The 24,492-nt window shown below is 44.0% G+C and overlaps 1 protein-coding gene across 1 annotated transcript in view; it reads right to left on the bottom strand.

The window, feature by feature from the left end:
• Positions 1-24,492, bottom strand: part of BARX2 (BARX homeobox 2) — a 77,372-nt gene that overhangs the window by 8,872 nt on the left and 44,008 nt on the right. The window contains exons 2-3 of the mRNA XM_040256526.1: positions 6,257-6,554; positions 459-543 (exon numbers count right to left, since the gene is read on the bottom strand). Of these exons, the coding sequence (XP_040112460.1) occupies positions 459-543; positions 6,257-6,554 (383 nt within the window). The remainder of the gene's footprint in view (positions 1-458; positions 544-6,256; positions 6,555-24,492) is intronic.

Genomic DNA, 24,492 nt, shown 5'->3' with positions numbered 1-24,492 from the left:
CATTCATACCTGCCACCCAGGCTCTTCTGATGCCCACTGGAGTCGAGAATCCCTGTGTCAGAAGACACATAGCTACAAGAGCAGGGGTACTCTGCATGTCCTCTAGAAACACAGAGGACTGACTTCTATTCTTAGCTATTGGTGGGAGTGGGAAGGATGTTCTTTGAAAAGGCTAGCAGGTGGGATTAAAAGCAGCAACTGACAAGTCTGGAGGCTTTCTTTTTCTGTTATTTCCAATGAAACTGTGAAAAGAATATCCGTCTGGTCTGGAAATCCGGGTCAGAAAGAACTGCTTATCCTTTGTTCAAACGGCCTCCCTCCCAGCCAGCATCGTAAAAGGCCTTCCAATTTCTGGAGCTAAGTCCACCAAAGGGTCCTTCCTGCCTTCTTGCCAGCCCTGTAGTGAGAATTCTTCCCATCATGATGGGCCCGTGGTTAGGACTTACTCTCTTTCTTACCATTTTTTTCCATTTCATCCTGCGGTTCTGGTACCAGGTCTTCACCTGCAGTTGAGTGAGTCCCAGAGACTGGGCCAAGTCCAACCTAGAAGGCACGAGAGACAGGGGGAGGATGAGGAAGAGGGGAAGGGGCAGCAGAGGTGGGCGCTTGTTACCAACACGTGGACCTCCCCATTAAACCAGTTCGTTCTGCTTTCCTTCCCAGAATCCAGAGGAAACTGTGAAGCTAAAAGATAGATGCCCAAGCCTAAGAACTGTCTACATGGAACCTGAAAGGAATTTCTGAACCTTCACTGCAAAGTCCTCTCCCTGACCCGACAGACTCTTTACTCTGATGCTGTATAAAATGAAGGCTCTGACCCCAAATCCAAACTGGGGAAGAAAGGTAAAGTCCCATCTTTCCAGGCAGTAAGCCTCCTGCCACCCCTACCCCCGACCCCTGCTATCTCTACACACCCCCTTGAAGGTTGCTTCCTCTGCACAGGTCAACTCTCACCCAGGGGGCTCTGAGTTCTCACTGGTCTCTGCTTATGAGTTATTTCTGCCTCCCTAACTCCACTGCTTCCTTCACAATCACAAACGTGCTTACGGCATTCTAAATCAAGAACAAGGGCTCAAAAATACATTTTGACAAGTTGACTCATCCTCCATCCCTGCCCTCAACTGTTCCAGATTCCAAAAGGAACATTACATCCATACCCTTCCTGCTCCTCATTCCACGGCCAAGCGTGGTCCTACATTTCTCTGTAGCCTGCAGAGCCACCAGCCTGGGCCACAGGGACTTGGGTACACATCCTCAGCTGCACCCAAGCTTCCCTGGGGCTTCCCTGGTAGCTCATCTGGTAAAGAATCCGCCTGCAATGCGGGAGACCTGGGTTCAATCCCTGGGTTGGAAGATCCCATGGAGGAGGGCATGGCAATCCACTCCAGTATTCTTGCCTGGAGAATCCCCATGGACAGAGGAGCCTGGCCAGCTACAGTCCTGCTTCTGCTAAGTCACTTCAGTCGTGTCCGACTCTGTGCGACCCCATAGACGGCAGCCCACCAGGCTCCCCCGTCCCTGGGATTCTCCAGCCAAGAACACTGGAGTGGGTTGCCATTTCCTTCTCCAATGCATGAAAGTGAAAAGTGAAAGTGAAATCGCTCAGTCGTGTCCGACTCCTAGCGACCCCATGGACTGCAGTCTACCAGGCTCCTCCGTCCATGAGATTTTCCAGGCAAGAGTACTGGAGTGGGTTACCATTGCCTTCTCCGAGCTACAGTTCATGGGGTCACAAAGAATCGGACACGACTGAGCGACTAAGCACAGCACCTCAGCTTCAACTTTCTCTACCTGAGGAGTAACAAGCGACACCTCACCATCAGGAAGACCAGTGGTACAGGAGTGAAGGCTCCAGGTGTGGCTCCTGGCATGCCGTTACACTTCTCAGACCCCCTGCTTGGACCAGAGTGCCCAATTCAATCTCCAGTAAGAAAAACCGTTTTCCTTCAAGGACTTCAGCTCCTGGCTTTAATCCCCATTCACACCTATCTGCTTGCCCAGTAAAAGGGCTACTGTAAGCTGACAGTTTTATTGTAAGTCATTAACAGACTGAAGCCAATAAATTCCTTGTGCTAGCACTCCTTAGCCTCCCCACTAATGAAGCCCTGCATCCCAGGTGTGTGTGCGTTCAGTCGTGTCCGAATCAGTGACCCCATGGACTATAGCCCACCAAGCTCCTCTGTCCATAGAATTTTCCAGGCAAGAAGTACTGGAGTGGGTTGCCATTTCCTGCTCCAGGGGATCTTCGTGATCCAGGGATTGAATCTGCACCCTTTGCATCTCCTGCATTAGCAGGTGGATTCTTTACCACTGGCACCACCTGGGAAGCCCAAGAAGCACATATGAGAATCTAAACTTTTTTTATTAAGGTAGACATAAATTTGCATAAGTGAAAACAAGATCAGTCTTTCTCACTTTTTTGGAAAATTTTTAAATTTAAAAACCATTATTTATGTTAATGTGATAGGTCTAATATTATTATCCTGTAATGAATAACTAATATTTTTAAACTTTCTCAACTTTAATACTTAATTTGGTAAACATCAATAGTTTAACCAACAAAAGTTTTCTGGGGGTGGGGCTCAAAAATGTTTAGGAATGTAAAAGGGTCCCAAGACCAAACGTTTTGAGAACTGCTAATGTAAAGCACCTAACAATGCCTGTCACCCAGTGGGTCCACTATAAGCAATAGTGTTATTAACAACCATATAGCAGTTCATGGTATTTCTGGATAGCTCTTCGGGGGGCATAGGTAAATTTTGCATCATAGCCTTTCTGGCCACATTTTGGCATCCCAGGTAGCTATTTATTTAAACACCAAGAGCCCAGGGGGGCGTGGGAGACCCCGTGGAGGCAGAGGGCTTCCCCCCTCCCCACAGCCTTCCTGGCCAGTTCACCTAAGGCCGTCAGGTGCATCAGTGAATGGAAGGATCAGTTCACAGCTCTGCCACAGCATTGGCAAACCAGGATGAGCTCACTTGGGAAAAATGCACTCCTGACTCATGCTGGCCCCAGAAACACACTTCGCTGTCATCAGCTCTCTCTCATTACCTGCCGCCGTTACAGATTCTCACTTCCCTGCGCAAATTCGCTTCAATGGGGTCACCTAGGAGACTGGAGAAACAAACACGGGGAAAAGGGTGTGCGCCGTGGGAGGAGGCGTGCTCATGGCCCCGGTCACGTATGAGGTGAGGAACAGCTGGCGGGGCAGCTCGGGCGGCAGCCTCCATGCCAGCCAGATGGTCCTCCTCTGCAGGCAAGTGAATCAAGCTCACCTGAAAGGTGCCTGGGCAGGTAGCAGGAAGCCCCAGGAGGTTGATTTGGAAATAACATTTCTGCTAAAAAAAAATTCTGACTTCTAAAATAAGCCTAGAATGTCATCTTGAGTGTGCTGATTCATAAATCCAGATGCCCACTCCACCTCCTGTACGCCACGCCTGTTGAGTCCAGGAGGTGCTTTGTTACACCAGGGAGCATCAGAATAGCAGAAGACTGTGTGTGTATGTGCACACGCGCATGTGCTTAGTCACTTAATTTTATCCAACTCTTTGCAACCCCATGGACTGTAGCCTGCCAGGCTCCCCTGCCCATGGGATTTTCCAGGCAAGAATACTGGAGTGGGTACCCATTCCCTTCTCCAGGGCATCTTCTTGACCCAGGGATCGAATCCAGGTCTCCTTCATTGCAAGCGGATTCTTTACCATCTGAGCCACCAGGGAAGCCCAGAGATCTCATCTATTAAACCCCAAATCACAGACCTGCCTCCATCCTCTGCCTGAAGGTGCCCCAAATTGCACATGTCCAAAATAGAATTGACTCTTTCCTCACCAAACTCACTCTGCCCTCTGCCTTCCAGCTTCAGTTAATGCTTGTCTCTCTTTCCCTGGTGGCCCATGCAGGAGCCACAGAATTCTCAGCTCTCTGCCTCACGCCAATGGAAATTCTGTTGTTCTGGCTTCAAAACAGGTCTCCAACCTATTCTCTCATCTCTGTTCCCACTGTCTCCACCTTAATTCAACTCTTCAATGACCCTCCCTGGACTCTGTCCACCTGCTTTCCCTGCTCGATCTCTTCTCACTCTTCCCTCTCTGTTTCTTATGGTGCTACCAATATGAGGATTCCGAGATGTAAATCTCAGGACTTCCCTGCTAGTCCAGTGGTTAAGACTCCATGCTCCCAATGCAGGGGGCACAAGTTTGATTCCTGATCAAGGAACTAAAACCCCTCATCCTATAGGGCATGGCCTAAATTTTTTTAATAAATAAAAAATTTAAAAAATGAAATGTAAATCTGAACACAGCACTCGCAGCTCTTCACAGCTACCAACATACAGTCTGCCCAACAAAGTCCACATCTTTTGGTCAGACATACAGGGTCCTTCTCATCTCTGCAGCCTCATCTCCCCCACACACCGCCCCCCCCCAACTCCTGAAGCTGGAGACATCCGACCACCTGCAGGGCGCTCAGCATGCCCAGCACCACATCCGTGCCTTTTGCACGTTGTTCCCTCTCCCTCCTGGGATCAAAGTGCTTCTGAAGTGCTGCCTCCTCTGAGAAGGCTTCTCAGCTGCCACCAGATACACTAACCAATAGCTTTGTGCTCCTGGAGCCCTCGGGAACATGTTGGCCTCCACACCCCAAGTCATGATGCGGTTACTGCAGCCACATCCTTCCCCGTGACCTCCTCTAGGGCAGGTCTCTTGTCTGCTATCTTCTGGACCCATAATCCCTGCCACAGTGCCTTGCACACAGCTGCTGGGAGCTCATCTAACTGAATCAGTAAACAAATGCCCTTTTAATCAATGACTTGCAGGCTCCTCTCTCAAATTTTTATCGAGCAGCTAATAAACAGCTTGAAATGCATTTGAGTTTCCTTTCCTTCTCTTTAATAGGGTCAGACCTAAAATAAGTAAGTAAGCAAAGAAAGAGTAATAATAAGTAAGCAAAGAAAGAGTAATAATAAGTAAGCAAAGAAAGAGTAAGCAAATAATAAGTAAGCAAAGAAAGAGCAAAAGTACCTAGAAAATCCTTCCAATAAACAGGGTCACACGTTAGGCCAGTCATTCCAGAGTGAGTTTGAAAGAGCAAGGTAGAACACACACTCTTGCAGCATTTCTTTGCTAAGATGCTAAATTAAAGAAAGTGGGGAGGTACTGAAGCCTCTGAGTAAAGCAGGGGTCATAGCCACCCTCACTGAGATCTCAAAAGGGTTTAAAGAAGAGACCTTCATCCAGGTCCTCCTTGGTCTCAGCCAAATGGTTCTGACTTGCTACCTGTCAAGTCCATCAGGACATCTGACAGCTCCGCAGCCCCATTAATCCAGGCTGGCATGCAGAAGCCAGGTGTGCCTGCTAAGCCAGTCAGGGGTTAGAGGGTGGGCAGAAGCCTGGGAAGATCATGGACCTCAACTCCAGGTCTAGTCCCAGTGCATCTGATCCTAAGCATCAGTGGTTTTAAATGCCAAACCTGTTTCCCAGCTGAGTGCCTGGGCAACCATTTGCTAAGCTTTACCAAGCTTGTTGTATGGTAAACAAGCTTGCTGGGCTTCTCTTGTGGCTCAGCTGGTAAAAAATCTGCCTGTAATGCAGGAGACCTGGGTTCGATCCCTGGGTTGGGAAGATCCCCTGGAGAAGGGAAGGACTACCCACTCCAGTATTCTGGCCTGGAGAATTCCATGGACTGTATAGTCCATGGGGTCACAAAGAGTCGGACACAACTGACCGACTTTCACTTTCCCCATGCTTGTTGTACTGTAGTAGTTAACATACAGAGATGCAGTGAGGAGTAAAAATTCAGCATCAGGCAGGCTTCTGGGACTAAGCATGATGAATTAAGGTGAGCTATGTGTGTGCTTAATGGCTCATTCATGTCTGACTCTTCTGCGACCCCATGGACTAAAAGTAGCCCACCAGGCTCCTCTGTCTGTGGAATCTTCCAGGCAACAATACTGGAGTGAGTTAACCATTATCCTACTCCAGGGGATTTTCCCCTCCCAGGGATCAAACCTGGGTCTCTTGCATCTCTTGCACTGGCAGGCAGATTCTTTACCACTGCACCACCTGGGAAGCACTCAGGTGGGCTGGCTTTTGTTTAACCAAGGCTGAGATTATGTGAGCCGAAGCAGGGACAGACTCCTGCCGTAGTTCCTGCACAAACCCTAGAACAGTTATTGTGGCTCTCTGTGCCACATTGAGAGCAAAAGGAGTCTCCCTTCTCAAGGGCCTTACCTGGAACAGTCCCTTCCCTGTGTCCTCACCTGTCTGGGGTGGACAAGTACTTCTGCTTCTGGAACTTCTTCTCCAGGCCCATGAGCTGCAGCTCGGTGAAGATGGTGCGGCTCCGGCGGGGCTTTTTCTGCCGGGGCGTGGGCTGCTCTGTCTCAGACTCGCTGCTGCCGTGGTTCTCGCCTGGGGCCTCCGCAGAGGCAGCTTCGGCGGCCGGGTGGCGGGACAGAGCCTGGGCAATTCCCGGGGTGGTGGGGACCAGATGGGAGATGACCGTGGGCTGTCGGGTGATCACCGAGAGGAGAGGATATGCCCGGAGGGAAGCAGGGCCTGGAAGACAAACAGGGAGGTGGGTCACTTAGGGGCGGGGCAGGGGTGGGGAAAGGAAGAAGGCCAGAGATCCCAGAGGACCCCACAGTGAGACCCGTCTGCCTGGCAGGGCCTCCTGTTCACAAGCGAGTATAAATGGGGAAGGCTGGGTGGGCAGGACATATACAGGTTAGATCAGCCGAATGGGTGAGAACATTCAAGTCTTCCACGACAAAGAAGAGGGTCCCGAATTCCCTCTGGTTTTAAATGACTCTTTCCTCATCTCTTCCTTTTGAATCTATAAATTCTGGTTTCGCAGATATGGGTCAATGACACAGCAGATGGAAGGAAGTAGTCAGATAAAGCAAGGAATTGAAGACTTAAGGAATCCGAAATAGATTCATAATATACAAAGTACCAGAGAACCACGTCCGGTCTTTATAAAAAATACATGGTTGTAAGTATAAATTCTTCCTGGGAAGTCTACAGACCTTGAATCAGAACATTTTTCAGAGGTAGAAAGATGTTTAAAAGTAACTTCAACTCCCTCATTTCAGAGACAAGAAAACAGTTCCGGCCAGAAAGGCTAAAGCACTTAGATGGTGTCACAGAGCTAGAAACAACCACATTCAGGAGTCAAACTAGGTTCTTCTGGCTTGAACTACCGGGCAGTTACCACACCACGAATCACACAGATGCATCATTTAGAAGAGGGGCCCAAAAGATTTTAATTCACATGAAAATTCAGATCTGTTATAGTGGCTGCCTCCAGCACTATGTTAAGGAGGATTCTCAAGCTGGGTCAGAGTCCAGCTGATGGAAGTCAGCTGGGGTTGATGTCTCCCCCAGGGTGTGCTAGGGTAGCGGGCGGGGTAGTTCCCAGACAGTTCTGTGCCTTTTCTGAATTTTAAGGGAGGAGACCTTTCCTGTCCAAAAATATGTTCACTCTTTTGTTGACCGAAAAGAATTGCACAACCTAAAAGTTGAGAGTTATGTTTTATATTTTAGGGACTTTCTTAAGACATGAAGCCCAGGAGCATCCTTGCAGATAGCTCCAAGGGACTGCTCTGAAGAGGTAAGGGAGGAGCCAGGATATATAGGAATTTTTGCAACAAAGACTAGGTGGTCACAACATCAAAGGATTACTATTAACTAAAGAAAACCATGGACAGACCTAGAGACTGTCGTACAGTGTGAAGTAAGTCAGAAAGAGAGAAACAAATATCCTATAAGATCACTTATACGTGGAATCTTGAAAAATGGTACAGATGAACTTAAATTTCCAGAGTATGAATAGAGACACAGACATAGAGAATAAATGTATGGACAACCAGGGGAAAGGCTTGGTGGGATGAACTTGGATATTGGGATTGATATACATACACTACTATGTATAAAATACATAACTAATGAGAACTGGCTGTATAGTACAGGGAACTCCACTCGGTCCTTTATGATGACCTAAATGGGAAGGAAATCCATAAAAGAGTGGATATATGTATACGTATGGGTGATTCTTTTTGCTGTACAGCCAAAATTAACACAACATTGTAAAGCAACTATACTCCAATAAAAGTTTTAAAAAGAGAGAGAGAGAGAGAACACAGACAACTCAAGTTAATGGATTTAGCACGTTAATGGATTTAGCACCTCTCCACAGGAGAGAAGAGCAAATCTGGACTCACTAAAGTCATTCCTTTGATATGCACCTCAGCTATCTGGGGCCTGTATCCGGTTCCTTCTTCTCCTGAGTCCCCTCAGGGTGCACCGTTGAGGACAGCTGCAGTGGTTGAGGGTAGTGGCCTGTTGGTCTCCCTCCTGAGTTCCCTCAGGCTCACCAAGGGGCAGGGGTAGTGGCTGAGGGCTGAGTGGCTTGAGGGCTGCACCTTTTTTTGTTTGCTGATACTTTTAAGCTCAAGTGAAAAAGTCCTTCCTTTCCATTATTCCATAGAATTGTGTTTTAAATGTCACTATTATTACCTATGGAAATCATTTTATCTCTCTGGGCCTCAGTTTTATCAGCTGTACAAGTGAGTAAAAGGAGATAATTTCAAAGTCTTCAAACTCTTATATGGGACTTCCTCGATGGCTCAGATGGTAAAAAAAAATCTGCCTGCAATGCTGGAGACCCAGGTTCAGTCCCTGGGTTGAGAAAGTCCGCTGGAGAAGGGAATGGTTACCCACGCCAGTATTCTTGCCTGGAGAATCCCATGGACAGAGGATACAAGACTGAGCCACTAACACTTTCACTTGTTCACTTTCATACTAATGTCATGAAAGCACCTTTCATCCCAAGCCCATCTTGATATATGATGAAAACAGGAAGTTCTGGGGTGCCCTTTGGGACTCAGCCCAACCCAGACAACTCATTACAAGAGCAAGGTGAGTATCTGACCCAGATAACACTGACACTCGTTTAGGGTTAAAACCAACTCACAAAAGCTCCTGGGTGCTATGTGTATGCTCCTCTAGGCTGGCATTTCTCTTCTTACTCATTTCCATGCTTCTGTTTTTGGACCCCAGTCACAGCTACAAAAACAGGTAACTTCTGTTCTTTGACCACATGTCTGATACAACCCAGTAGAAACCACAAGGTTGTTAAACAATAAATCATCAAGAGCTACTACTTCCAATAACTATCCAGACAAGGCTAACAATTAAGGTTTTCTTTCTTTTAATGAAAAAAGAAAAGAATCTTGGAATGATATTTTATAAGAAAAGTAGGATACCTAGTACAGTGGTTTTGCATCTGTATACATTATGAAATGCTGCTTCTTCAAAAAGAAACGATCTAAAAACTTCTTATACTACTATTTTTTTAAAAATTATTTATTTATTTATGGCTGCACTGAGTCTTTGTTACTGTGAAGACTTTCTCGTTGCAGTGAGCAGGGGCTACTTTTCCTGGCAGCGGGCAGGCTTCTCATTGCAGTGGCTCCTCCTACGGCTAAGCAAAAGTTCTAGATGCATGGGCTTCAAGAGCTGTGGCACCTGGGCTTAGCTGCTTCGAGGCATGTGGAATCTTCCTGGACCAGGGATCAAACCTGTGTCCCCTGCATTGGCAAGACGATTCTTAACCACTGGACCACCAGCAAAATCCACTACTTATTTTCTCATTACCAATGTAACACAATTTGTTATAAAAGAACTTTAAAATAATCGGAAATATATAAAATAGAAGTCTCCCCTCTCAGTTTTCAACCCCTAATCTTAGAGGTAAACTTCCATAACTGCCCCTGTGTATATACAAACATGGACTTCCCAGGTGGCGCTGGTGGTAAAGACCCGCCTGCCAATGCAGGAGACTTAAGAGACACGGGTTCCATACCTGAGTCAGGAAGATCCCCTGAAGGAAGGCCTGGCACTGCATTAGTCTTGCCCACTCCATTATTCTTGCCTGGAGAATTCCTTGGACAGAGAAGCCTGGCAGGCTACAGTCCATAGATAGGGCTGCACAGAGTCAGTCATGACTGAAGCGACTTAGCACGCACATATTCACAAACATACATAAGTTCTAAATCTAATAATGTATATGCTAATCTACTGAAACCCATAGTTACAAAGTGTTTATTTGGTAAAATATAGACATGTCACTTTACTTTTTCTAAACAGATAGCCATCAATTCCCCAAATCTGACTAGTCCATTACCTAAAATATCAGCTTTGAGACATTAAGTTCCTAAAGAAATGAAGCTGGGAATTTCTGTTTATCAGAATTCTGAGAGTCTACTGGGGAATTTTAGTCACCATAAGTATAACTTCCTGCTTTGTAGAAAAGCAGCCAAACTAGGACAAGAACCACCCTTCTCAAGGGCTGCCCTCTATTAGTATGGTTATAAACAGGTGTAGAGCTGCTACATGAGGGCGGTGGGTGTGCAGGAGGAGGTGGGGTTGGGGAGGCTAGAGTTAGGAAACCAGGTGGAACACAAAGGGGCAGATTTTGAGAGGGCTGCACTTTGGGGAGAGTAAAGACTACTTTGAGAGGATTTCTGAAAAACATTTTAGGGGTGTACTGGGTAAAATCCTTGAATATATTCCTTAAAAAAAAAAAAAAAAAAACTAAAGATCTTCATGCTCAAGGCTTCTGTAATCAGATTTTAGTTGTCATTGAGTAGAATTTTACAGATATACTGGGTCATATGGAGCCTTAGAAATAGATGGATTACTTTATATATACATGTATCTGTTTCTGGACTCTATCTACTGAACTAATATATGATCCTGTTATAAGACCGTTCCCCTTTTATTATTGTGGGGTGTTGGGGAGTTTTATTATAGAACAAATTTCCCCTTTTTATTCTTTCTACACAACTCTTTTGGCTATTGTCATTAATTAATTTTTTCAGTTGAATTTTAGAATCAACTTGTTAGTCTCTAAAAAAGCAAATCCTACTAAAAATGTATTAGACTTCCACTGACCTTATAGATTACTATAAGGAAAAATGATTCTTTTGACAATCCTGGTCTCTGGTAGGCTGAAAGCAATTGTGGGTATTTAAAAATGGTTTTGGAGATTTATAATATTTGGTTCCACAAAGTTTAAACCCAATGAAAACCTCACATTAAAAAACACAAACAAAATTAAAAACTTCAGAAGAATGGTAGCGATTTAAGGCAACATTCTAATCACCAAAGTTTATAACTTCAGGAATCTTTATCCAATAATCTGATGCAGGTTCAGTGACAAAATTGTACTCCTCCAGTAGGTTTCCCTGGTGGCTCAGACAGTAAAGAACCCTCCTGCCAATCCAGGAGAAACAGGAGATGCAGGTTCAATCCCTGGGTTGGGAAGATCTCCTGGAGAAGGGAATGGCTACCCACTCCAGGATTCTTGCCTGGAGAATCCCATGGACAAAGGAGCCTGGAGGGGCTACAGTCTGTGAGGTTGCAAAGAGTCAGACATGACTAAGCGACTAACAGTTTCACTCAGTGAAAAGAGCACCTTCTGATGTTGGAGATACCCACGAGGCCTCTGGGATGCTGATGAATGTTTGGAGGGTTCAGGGAGGCCATCATTGTAAATAAACACAATCACAGTGAGACAGCGTATTGTGTTTTTAGTATTTGATGCGTGTCCCTAAGGAAAGAACAGCATGGCTGCACCAGGACACAGGGTGGGTTCTGTGTGTGCAGCAAAGCGGGGCATCTCCTGAGAGGCAAACCAATGGGAGCAGAAAAGTGAGACCAAATATACTCCAGCCAGCTGCTCGCTGTCTTTCCTTGTTTTAATATATGACTTGATTTCCAACAAAACAGTACCCAGAGCTTTCATTCCACCAAGCACTTACACACTCTCATTTCACATTCTCACAGAAGTTCTATGAAATCATCTAGCCCCTATTTATATTTTGGCTAAAAATCAAATTTAGCTTTTAAAAACAGAGGGGACATGATAAATGAGCACATACAATGGAGGGGGGCCACTTGGGTTACTGAGAAGGCAGATAATGTATAACACTATGTATTAAGTATGCCTTTCTCTTTTCCTGAGAATTATCACTATGTGAAAATGTTGACTGAAGACAGCTGCCCAGCCACCCTGGATCATTTACATATACTTGTGAAATTCGAGCACATTATCTGCTACTGAGAGGGCGTAATGACTGTCATAAACCAAAGACTTTGTTTAAACAAACACATTTTAGTTGACAAAAGGAGTATAAACATGACCACAGTGAATGCATCTTCTAATAGCTGTTTTCTGCAACCCAGCCCCCGACCAATAAGGCTGTAAGATGGGTATCACGTAACTGCGGGTACTGTCGACCTAGAAATAGCTGCCTGCCAAATGTTGGGCTGTCTTGAGAATCTGTTTTGGGATTAGAAAACCTGAGCACATTTGTGATAGGCTGATGCTCAGGGACATCCCCGGCAGCCTGGGAAGAAGTGGAACATTCAGGAGGCTAAACAGAATGTTCCATCTCATGGATTCCACAAGTTGTTGTTTAGCTGCTCAGTCTTGTCCAACTCTCTTGTGACCCCACAGACTGTAGCTGGCCAGGCTTCTCTGTGTGTGGGATTGCCCAGGCAAGAATACTGCAGTGGGTTGCCATTTCCTCCTCCAAAGGATCTTCTCCACCCAGGGATCAAACCCTCGTCTCCTGCCTTGGCAGCTGGATTCTTTACTGCTAAGCCACCTGTGAAGCCCAAGTGGATCCTGCAAACTGAGCGGAAGTGACGCATGTGAATGCAACTGGGCCAAGTATGGGCACAGTCCAGAATGGCCAATTCCAGGCACAGCTCCCCAGCATAATTCCTCCTTCCCCACAAACACCAGTCTACTCCTAGCTACAGCAGGACTTGAACCCCAGAGCACCGTGCCGGCACCCATACACCTCCTGGGGGCTCCTCTTCCATTCCTCCAAGACACCAAGTCCCTACATTAGCTCTCTACACCCACAATCTGGTTGACACAAGCGAAGGTCAAAGGTCTGAGTGGATAAGGATCTCTGAGCTGCCTGCTTGACTGATTTCTGTCCTGTGAATGTGTGACCTATACACCCGCAGAAAGCTTCCGAAGAACAGAGGCAGCATACACAGAGGCATGGGTAGAGATGTATTCAGTTAACCTAAAAGACAGACTTGGTGGAACAACTGGGGAGCTCTGGCTGAGTTTCCTGGGAAAAATCATAAAACCACCCACACCAAATGGCTCCCATGGACTCACATCCCTACACATTGGCTGGTAAGCTAGGACAATGGAAAGAACGGGACCTCACTGACCCCTGAAGGGACCTAGAGCAGGTTAACAAAACTTTCTTAGTTTCAATTTTCTCTTCTGTAAAGCAGGACTAATAATAATTTCCCTGTGTAGATTACTGTAAAGATGAAATGCATTTAATTGCCGTTAGCTCTATTTCTTTCCTCTTTTCACTTCAGTAGTTTGATGCTCCGTGAATGAGCTCAGTGGAAGTTGGAATTAGCAAGAAAGCGGACTTACTTGTGAGCTACGCATGCGTTCTCTTCTTATCCTCTGCACATATGCATGAAAAGCAAGATTCAGCAACACTAGAATATGCCAGCTTCTCTTTGCCAAATGGCAGTCTTTAAATGCCCTAACAGCAAAACAAGACAGCTAGAGTAAATCAGTGAGAGGGCTAACTAGCCGTGCATGCGTGCTAAGTTGCTTCAGTCATGTCCGACTCTTTGCGACCCCATGGACCGCAGCCCACGAGGCTCCTCTGCCCATGCGATCTCCAAGCAAGGATGCTGGAGCAGGTTGCCATGCCCTCCTCCAAGGGATCTTCCCAACCCAGGGACTGAACCCACATCTCTTATGTCTCCTTCATTGGCAGGCGGGTTCTTTATCACTAGTGCCACTGACATGCCCCTAAAACCATCAAAAAATAACTACTGTGGTTTTGCACACCTGGATAAACAATTCACAGCCCTTCCCAAGGTTAGTTGCAGGCAAAGAAGGATGAAGGTGGTGGCATACAGGACCGTACCAAAGTCAATTTCTAAAAATTGCAGGGCAAACAGAGATGCATGGTTAAAATTAACATGCCTCGTCTTATGTTGAAGGTGGACCAAGAAAAGGCTAAGCTGAGGGTAAGTGGCAACCAGATATGAAAGTTCAGTGCTTGTTTGTCTATAAGAATAATCTTTTTTTAAGATTCCTTTTAATGTGGGCCTTTATTTAAAGTCTTCATTGAATTTGTTACAATATTGCTTCTGTTTCCTGTTTTAGCTTTTTGGCCCGAGGCATATGGAATCTTAGCTCCCTGACCAGGGATCAAAGCCGAATCCCCTGTGTTGGAAGGTGAAGTCTTAAACATTGGACCACCAGGGAAGCGTCCTCCCTTACCATTCTTGAAGATTATCCATATAGGGACTTCCTTGGTGTTCCAGTGGTTATGAATCTGCCTGACAACACAGGGCACACCGGTTAGATCCCTGGTCTGAGAGGATCCCACATGCCGTGGGGCGACTGAGCCCATGCACAACTACTGAAACCCATAGAGCCTGTGCTCCACAAGAGAAGCCACTGCAATAAACTAAAGAGTAGCCCCTGCTCGCTGCATCCGGAGAAAAGCCGTGCAGCCAATAAATAAGTAATTTTTAAATTAATTTTTTTAATAAAAATCACACATAAAGAAAGAAGCCTTTCAAATTGTTTACAGCAGGTGAAAGTGAGTTTATATTTATTAAAATTGTTTCATATGTTTAAAATTGTTCTCTGTTTCTGTTGATAATTGATGTAATTCATCCCAATACCTAAAGATATATTTATGTAAACATTTTAAATATAGCAGTCTACACTGTGATTGCACCTGATGCTTATTCAGTCATTCCTCCCTTTGTGGACATTTAAGATAGTTATGTTTGTGCTACTACACGTAATGCTGCAATGAATATCTATCCCTGCTGGGTACATTTTTAAATGTAAGTTTCTGGACCAAATGGCATGTGAATTTTATTTAAATATTTGCTTATCTATTTCTTTGGCTGTAGAGAAAGAAAGGCAAGGAAGGGAGGAAAGGGGATATAATGAGCCTGAATGGCCATTTAACTCTGCGACACACTAAGTTTCAAGCCCAGTAAGAGTTAATGGAATACACGCTCCCTTTATAGGTTATGGCTTTGTATTACTAAAGAATAAAGAAAATGTTTTAAGAGGCCAACTCAAAGACTAACAAAACATCTTAGCCATTAACTACCTCATAAAAAAAAAAGCGAGTGGGCATTTTGATGAGTTAAGTATAAATGAATTAGAAACATGTGGAATAAATTTATTTCACCATCCATATGCGACTGCCATAATGTCGATTCTGGAATAAGCATCTAGTGAAATTAAAAACTGAAGAAGGGTCACAAAAGGATGGAGTGGGGAGAAGACATTTTGGGTATTTAGAGCAACGAAGATTTGGGAAACAAAGAGGAGACATGAGAGCAACCCCAGCAGGCTGGACTGCATCACGCCATCTTTCCAGATTCTTGATTTCGCAAAGAGACAAGCTCGGTCTTACCACATTCAACCTGCAGCATCATCAAAACGACAGACGCCCACAAAAACGCAGGGCTTCACAGGGAGCTCCGTGAAATCAATTAAGCTGGAAGATAGGTGTGTGGACCTTCCCATCCTGCCTAAAGTGACCCATCCAGATGTGGTCATCAACCACCCTCTAGCTGTCACTGCTCCACGTCCTCTGGCACCAAAGCACACATAAGAAATGACGCTGTCTTTCTCCTCCTGGCCATTCTGCTGTCTCCATACACCCACACCAAGGAGTGCTTTCAGCCACTCCTTGTAACCACTCATGGATGGAAAGCTTCCCAGAGCAGCTGTTGTTTAGTACAGAGACTGAATTCATCACTCCTACCTCCAGGCACTCCCACCCCAGCTTTTTGTTTGTGTCCTTATTCACCCTTAGTTAATTTAAACCTTGGAGCAAGAGTTAACGTGTTTACCCACCTATTGCTCACTAGATTGCAAACTTCTCCAGGACAGAATTAAAAAGTGCATCGTTTCATGGACGCAGGTTGGGGCGGAGGAAGGAAAGAGAGGGCGAGATGAATGGAGCCAGCAGCACGGAAGCATATACCCTACTATATGTAAAATAGACAGCCAATGGAAATGCACTCAGGGAATTCAAACCGAGGTTCTATAACAACCGTGAGGGGCGGGAAAGGGCGAGAGAGAGGTAGGAGGGAGGATCAAGAGGGTGGGGACATAGCTATACCTATGGCTAATTCGAGTTGATACATGGCAAAAACCAAAGCAATGTTGTACAGAAATTATCCTTCAAATAAAAATTAAAAAAAAAATTTTAAGTGCATCTTCCCAGTGAAAATGCCAGGCCTGACTTGAACTGATTTTACCTGGTATCAGAAGACTGGGGCTGGAGACATTGTTTTGACATGTTTGGGGTCTGTGGTCTTGGTCAAACCATTCTTCCAACCTTTGCCTTTCTTTCTTAAAAATGACACTAATAATACTTCTCCCAAGCTTGTTGAAAGATAGCAATGGATAATGAGTATAAAACAATTTTTTTAAATATAAATTTATTTATTTTAATTGGAGGTTAATTACTTTACAATAATGTATTGGTTTTGCCATACATCAACATGAATCCGCCACAGGTATACACGGGTTCCCCATCCTGAACCCCCCTCCCTCCTCCCTCCCCGTACCATCCCTCTGGGTCATCCCAGTGCACCAACCCCAAGCATCCAGTATCATGCATCAAACCTCGACCGGCGATTCATTTCATATATGATATTACACATGTTTCAATGCCATTCTCCCAAATCATCCCCCCCTCTCCCTCTCCCTCTCCCACAGAGTCCAAAAGACTGTTCTATACATCTATGTCTCTTTTGCTGTCTCGTATACAGGGTTATTGTTACCATCTTTCTAAATTCCATATATATACGTTAGTATACTGTATTGGTGTTTTTCTTTCTGGCTTACGTCACTCTGCATAATAGGCTCCAGTTTCATCCACCTCATTAGAACTGATTCAAATGTACTCTTTTTAATGGCTGAATAATACTCCATTGTATATATGTACCACAGCTTTCTTATCCATTCATCTGCTGATGGACATCTAGGTTGCTTCCATGTCCTGGCTATTGTAAGCAGTGCTGTGATGAACATTGGGGTACACGTGTCTCTTTCAATAAAACAATTTGGTAAACAATGAAGAACTATACCACGAAAAGGTAGTCTTTTTTTTTTTTTCCAGCAGCCAAAAAAGTACTAGCTTTCCAAATTTCAGAGATGCTTCTATTTCCAAAGAAATCATAATCCTGGGACTTCACAGGCAGTCCAGTGGTTAAGACTCCGTGCTTCCACTGCAGGGAGCATGGGTTCAATCCCTGGTAAAGGAACTAGACTCCTACAGGCCTTGTGACATGGCCAAGAAAACAATCGAAAAAACAAACATTAATCCTGCTTTCTGTGCTAACCTAATCCCCCTTTGTCTTGTCTTTTGTACGCTGTCATCTCCAGTTAAGGTTCTATTGTCACAGGGATAGAGGCTACACAAAACTGACCAGGAAGGGCCCTCCGGTTCACTGTTACCATCATCTGTGAAGCCTACTGAATAGCTCTGCCTTCAGAAGCTAATTATCTCACTGGAGACATGAGGCATTAGAATAAAAGTTAATAAGTAGACAAAGAAGCGTATGGCAAATGCTGGATGGCAGAAGACTCATGGGAATTCAGGATGGATTTCTGCACTCTAGAGTGTACAGTGGCTGATCATGAAAAAAGGAGGAGCTAGGGTTCTGAGAGGGAAAGAAGGAACAGATTCCAGAATCACTGTCTAGGAAGAACCCACAGGACCTGGAGAAGCACTAGATTGGGAAGAGAGAGGAGGGCAAACAGAGAAGATGCTGGAAGATTCAATACTGCAGCAGAACTGCTGGAGCAGAGAGCCTCTGCCTCTGTTACATGACTGTTTCATTAGAAGAGATACGGCTTGCAGGGGCTTATTTAGTTTGAGGTAAAATTATACACTGATTTTGACATATGATTCCTGGTAGGCAGGCATAGTCACAAACTCATTTTTGCTGAAGAACTCGGTGGAGATGAGTCTGTGGATTTTACATAGAATAGAGCTGAAGAGCTGATTGACTCATTGGAAAAGACCCTGATGCTGGGAAACAATGAAGGCAAAAGGAGAATAGAGTGGCAGAGGATGGAATGGTTTAGATAGCATCACCAACACAACGGACAAAAATCTGAGCAAACTCCAGGAGATAGCGAAGGACAGGGAAGCCTGGCGGGTTGCAGTCCATGGGGTCGAAAAGAGTCAGACATGACTTAGCAAGTGAATGACAGCAACTCTATCCACCTCTGTTATTACCAAGCTATAACCCAAGCTGCTGTACCTGCCATTGTGATAGCAACTGCCAGAATGAGGTAAAATGCAAATTTAAACATGTTACTTTTATGGTTAAAACTGTTCTGCAGATTTCCACTAAATTTAAAACTAAACCCAAACTATTCACCAAGGCCTGTGAGGAGCCTGCAGGATCTGGACCTTGCCTGCTTTTTGAATCGTGGGACAGTCTTCTCACTCCTGTGCTTTGGTCTCACTAGCTTTCAGTCAGTTCCTCAAAGACCCTGAGTTTTTTCCTCAACAACGCATTGACCTTTGGTCAGCACATAACTGAAGGGTTGGAAGTATAATTCATCTCCCAAGAAGAGAGATTTAAGACCACCAGGAGATGAAGAACTGGGCCTTTGGGGTACATCTTCATCAGTGGAGCTGGGAAGGAAATAGGACCAATCAACCGGAAAGACATTGCAGCGTAAGAAGCAAGCAGCACAAGCAGGAGTACAGGGTCAGTGGAAATGACCAGAGAATTTCAAGAAGGATCCACTTTCAACAATGTTGCTGCTGCTGCTGCTGCTAAGTCGCTTCAGTCGTGGCCGACTCTGTGCGACCCCATAGACGGCAGCCCACCAGGCTCCCCCGTCCCTGGGATTCTCCAGGCAAGAGTACTGGAGTGGGGTGCCATCACGCCTTCTCCAATGCGTGAAAGTGAAAAGTGAAAGTGAAGTCGCTCAGTCGTGTCCGACTCTTAGTGACCCCATGGACTGCAGCCCACCAGGCTCCTCCGTCCATGGGATTCTCCAGGCAAGAGTACTGGAGTGGGGTGCCATCGCCTTCTCCGTTCAATAAGGTTACTCACCAGGAAATCTCCTGATGTAAGTTTTGAAAATTTCTCCCCTTTTCTGATATTCCAGACCTATCTTCATGGTATAGGAATCTCCACCAGGCAAACTGGGAAAATACATATTGTGCTAGGACCCTGGGCAGGAGGAGAAGCCACTGAAGATTACTTTCTGTCAGTGGTCCCGTGGGGCCCAGGCAAGCTGATTACCCAGGAGGAGGAGCAGCTCCCAAACACTGAGCGCTTCATGCCAAAATGTAATTTTCTAAGTCCACTTTAGTGTTCCTCCTCTCCCTATACATTCTCTGTGTGTGTACTCAGTCATGTCTGACTCTTTTCGACCCCTTGGACTGTAGCCTACCAGGATCCTCTATCCATGGCATCCTCCAGGCAAGAATATTGGAGCGGGTTGCCATTTCCTACTCCAAGGGATCTTCCCGACCCAGGGATCGAACCCACATCTGCTGCATTGGCAGGTGAATGCTTTACCACTGTGTCACCTGGGAAACCCTAGAACATGAAGGCAAAACATTAAACTGAAGGCCTCTCAAACCAGTGCCCAGTAAGCCCCCAGTACAGTCAATGACTAGCACATCTCTCTCTGCTGTGATAACCAGGATAACGCAGGCATTTCCAGCAAGATTCCTTGATGTCATGCAGATAGTCATGTGATTTCAATGGTTAAATGTCCTTCCTGGTGCCCCATTATTTTCTGATAGAAGTGTACTTTTGAAGCTTATGCAGATACAGAACTGTGTTGCAGAATGCACTCAAACTTTGGAGGAATCTACTAATTGAAAAGAGAGGGATAGAACTCTGTTATTTGGTGGCAGGCTCTTGTTAGAATGAAACAATTCCTCTCCTTTTCTCTTTTGTTCAAGGAATTAAGATCAAATGACAGCCAGCGTACCCCCAAACAGTAATGAGAAAATTATACAACAGATATCAATATTTACTCATGCTTGAGTCTTGCTCTTGTAGGTAATAAGAGAAAACAGCAATAAAATTCTGCAACACACTGAATATGAATCATGTGGACCATGGTAACTAACTGGTCAACTGGGACCAAAGAGAGTTGTTTCCTACCGCAAGATGCTCCCTGCACTGAGCCCCATCCTGTCTAAGATCCAACTCTCCTCTCAACAATGCCATTGCCCTTGCCTTAGCCTCAGTCCACTATGAGGTCTCTCTTTCTTTGAGTTTTCCTCATCAGTAGTTGAGGGAGTTGGTTGGTTTCTAGGGTCCTTTTCAGTACCAAGATACAATGACTTTACGAGCAATAACCACACTCGTACATATGGAGTCTCTTACATTTGTCAACTCGATTGTAAAGTCTTTGTCTTATACTTCCTTTCCCACGATGTACTTCCCATGCTTTGCAAATGGCATCAACTAAATAAATATTAGCTGCAGTTAATGAGTGAGCTAAGAGCAAGAGTATTAAGGCCTGCACGTAAACTTCCCCAGAACCACTAAATCTTGTCAGTTCACAAGGGAGTGGAGTGATGAACTATTTACTCATCTGATATCCTCATAGGTGATCCAGATTTTAACTGTAAAGGCAAAAGACTATCTTTGAATAAATCTCACCATACACAATTAAGACTTCGACGCTATTTGATTTATAGGGAATGACACACTGAATAAAAAAACACAGAGAGTAGTTTTTCCTAACCCGGCCTTTGACGGGATAAAGTCACACAAAGTCGATGTCTGAACTAGGACCAGAGCCCAGACCTCCAGTTTGTTATTGTTGTCTAGTCGCTAAGTTGTGTCTGACTCTATGTGAGTCCATGGACTGTAGCACGCCAGGCTTCCCTGTCCTTCACTATCTTCCAGAGTTTGCTCAGACTCATGTCCATTGAAGAGATAAATGTTCTTTTAACGTCACTTTTTCACGTCACGTATTGCCTTTCTAGGCAAGAGCCTGCCAAAGTGTTGAGTACTGTTTGGCTTCAGATACTAATTCTTCCTCATTCATGTAGTCTATTTATTTTAATGGTTAACGCTTTTATTCTGCAATCTAGTGTTAAAAGCACTATGGTTTTAATAATCTGAGAAGACATGGTAAATATTACCTTGGAAGTTACTAAGGTTTTGCAATTTCACTTCTTTTTTGCAAGCTTTACTGAATCATGATTGACAGATAAAAGCTGTATCTACCGAAAGCATATGACATGATGATTTTATATATTTTTGTATATATATATATATACATTAGGAAATGATCACTGCAATCTAGCTAATTAACACATCCATCACCTCATACTGTTTTATTTCAGATGTGTGGTAAGAACCCTTAAGAGCTAACTCTCTTAACAAATGTCAAATATATAATACATTATTATTACCTTAGTCACCTTGCTGCACATTAGGTCTTCAGAAGGAATTCATCTCATAACTGAAGTTTGTACCCTTGGACCAACATCTCCCCCTTTCCCCTACCCATTAGCTCCCTACAACCACTCTTTTCTCTGTTTCTATGAGTTATACAGTTTTTTGTTGTTGTTGTTGTTGTTGTTGTTGCCACACAGTACAGCATGTGAGTGGGATCTTAGCTCCCAGACCAGGGATGGAAACTGTACCCCTGCGGTGGAAACTAACCACTGGACCATCAGGGAATCCCAGTCCTACTATTTTAGACCTCACCTATAAAGGAGATCATGTTGTATTTGTCTTTGTCTGACATTTCACTTAGCATGATGTCCTCCAGGTTCACCTATGTTGTCACAGTGGCAGGATTTCCTCCTTTTTCAAGACTGAGTAATATTTCACTGCATAGAGAATGTTTATCTCATATTTTCTTTATTTATATGTCAACGAATACTTAGGCTGTCTCCATGTCTTGGCTGTCATGAATGACATGCATTGAACATGAGGGCACAGTTGTCTCTTTAAGACAGTGATTTTACTTTCTTTGGATACATATCCAGAAGTGAAATTATCACATCATATGATCTATCTTTCATTTTTTAGGAGCTTTCATACTGTTTTCTGTAATGGCTGTAATCATGTGGTCGAGTTTTTAGGAAGTTTGAACATATTAAAGATTAACAGCTAATAATCTGATATTTTTATCAGCCAGTCTGAAAGACTGGAATTTCTGCTTGGAAATTTTTCCTAAATTGGGCTAGTAGATGTTTAGGAGAAAGGTGGAAATAAGTGTAGATCTCTGACTATATTACAGCTCAATGGCCCGAAACATTGACATCGATTTGTTCATAAGAAAAAAATAATAACCCAATCTCTCCAAAAGAAGAGAGGCTTAATAGGTGCTAAGTCAACCTCACATCCCTTAAATTCCACCTACAACCTCAAGGTGATGGGTAGATGGAGGGGACAAAGGGAGGAGAGTTTATTGGTACCACTACCAGGGGCTAAACTTCGCACATACATATCTCTTTTACTCCTCACAAAGATTATCTGATGATGAGGGCAAATATCTGGAATCTGTACAGAAATTTGATTCATGGCCATGCTCGTTATTATATCATGCTACCTTTCAAAATCCTATAATACACTTTACCAGGGACTTTCCCTTATGACATTCTATTGTTTCAGACAATTGATGCACAGTCAAGCACAGTTAAACCTCTGCCTCTTCCAGGGTGTGCTTGTGAATTGGGCACTAATATTGACTCACATGGGCTTCCCAGGTAACACTATGGTAAAGAACACACCTCCCAATGCAGAAGACGTAAGAGATGTGGGTTCGATTCCTGGATGGGGAAAATCCCCTGGAGAAGGGCACGGCCACCCACTCCAGTATTCTTGCCTAGAGAATTGCACTGTCCGAGGAGCCTGGAGGGCTACACTCCATTAGGTCTCAAAGGGTCAGAAACAACTGAAGCGACTTAGCATGGGGCATGCATGTTGGCTCACATGACATCCGAATAGTTAATTCTTATCTCAAGGCTTCATAATTTGCATGACTCAGTGCCTTATTTCCCCTCTCCAAAAGAAACAGCCCAAGGATATCATCTTTTGTTTCTTCTTAAATCACATTAATTTTTTCCCAGTAGGAAGCAACATGTTTCAGTGTAGAAAATTTAAATCTACAGAAACACAGACACCAAAAAAAAAGCTGTGTATATTCCTACATACAGAAAAACCAGCAAAGCTCACAGATTTCTGAAAGACATAGGAGGTCCTATTTGGATAGACTCTGGTCTGCCTGGAAGAAAGATGGTGCCATGGTTTTAGTCCAACAAGAAAAAGAGGACAAACAGTTGTGTTTCCTGGGGAACAGCTTGGATGGAAACAAATTATGACATTCTGAAATCCATCTAACATAGCAATAATGAGCCTATTACCAAGACCAAAGAACTGAGCCAAGCCACACACATGGCAAGGAACTCAGATTTGTAGCCAGATGCCCAGGTAGTTTCTCATTTTCCATGAGCCATTTCCCCACTGACCATATGAGAAGCAGAGAGGCATTTTTATAGAACTTGCAACTCTTATTCCTAGAGATATACATCAACACTGCTTCTCCCAATTAGTCAAATTTATTTTCAGAGCTGGGAACGAGTTAACAATTGCTGTAGAAAAGTTGTACAAGCACAGATAAACACTACTTCTCACTAGATTCTAAGCTCAGGACTACTGGTTCAAAAATTGTCAGTTATTAACAGAAAAAAATAAGGTCAATAAACTGCAGTGTAGAATTCTACCAAGATATCTCAAAGCACATAATTTTTTCAATTGAAGTAGAGTTGATTTACAAAGGGACAAATTTTTTAAATAAAGATATATAATTCAATACCCTGAGATAAACCATAATGGAAAAGAATATTTTTTTTAAAAAATGGATATATATATAACTGAATCACTTTGTTGTATAGCAGAAATTAATACAACATTGCAAATCCACTATATTTCAACAAAATAAATTAATAAATAAAATAAGGCTATATATATATACTAATTTAGGGTCTCTTCTGCCTATAAGATGAATATTAGAATAAGATTTTGAAATTTAATCAGAAAATGGAAAATTATACAAACGTCAATGTAATAATTGATATACTTCAGTTACATATACTATTTTATACTACTATACTACTATATATATCCTATTCTAAACTGAAAAGGGCAATACACCTATAAACTAAGAATTATCATCTGACAGGGATCCCCAAACAGGCACAGTCCTTCCCAGAACTTCTCCCTTCCTGCCATCAACATGACAGAAACCAGTTCCCACATGAAGCATAACTAACTACTAGCTCAGACTCAACGGGACTCTGCAGTAGGTTCAACAGTCAAAAAAGATTCATCTCCACTCTTTAGATCAGCACAGAAAAGAGAGTTTATGACCAAAGCAATTCAG

Source organism: Oryx dammah, unplaced genomic scaffold (genome assembly GCF_014754425.2).
Source record: "Oryx dammah isolate SB20612 unplaced genomic scaffold, SCBI_Odam_1.1 HiC_scaffold_15, whole genome shotgun sequence".
Classification (NCBI taxonomy): Eukaryota; Metazoa; Chordata; class Mammalia; order Artiodactyla; family Bovidae; genus Oryx; species Oryx dammah.
The sequence above is the reverse complement of the archived record's forward strand: the minus strand, read 5'-3'. Positions and strand labels throughout refer to the sequence as shown.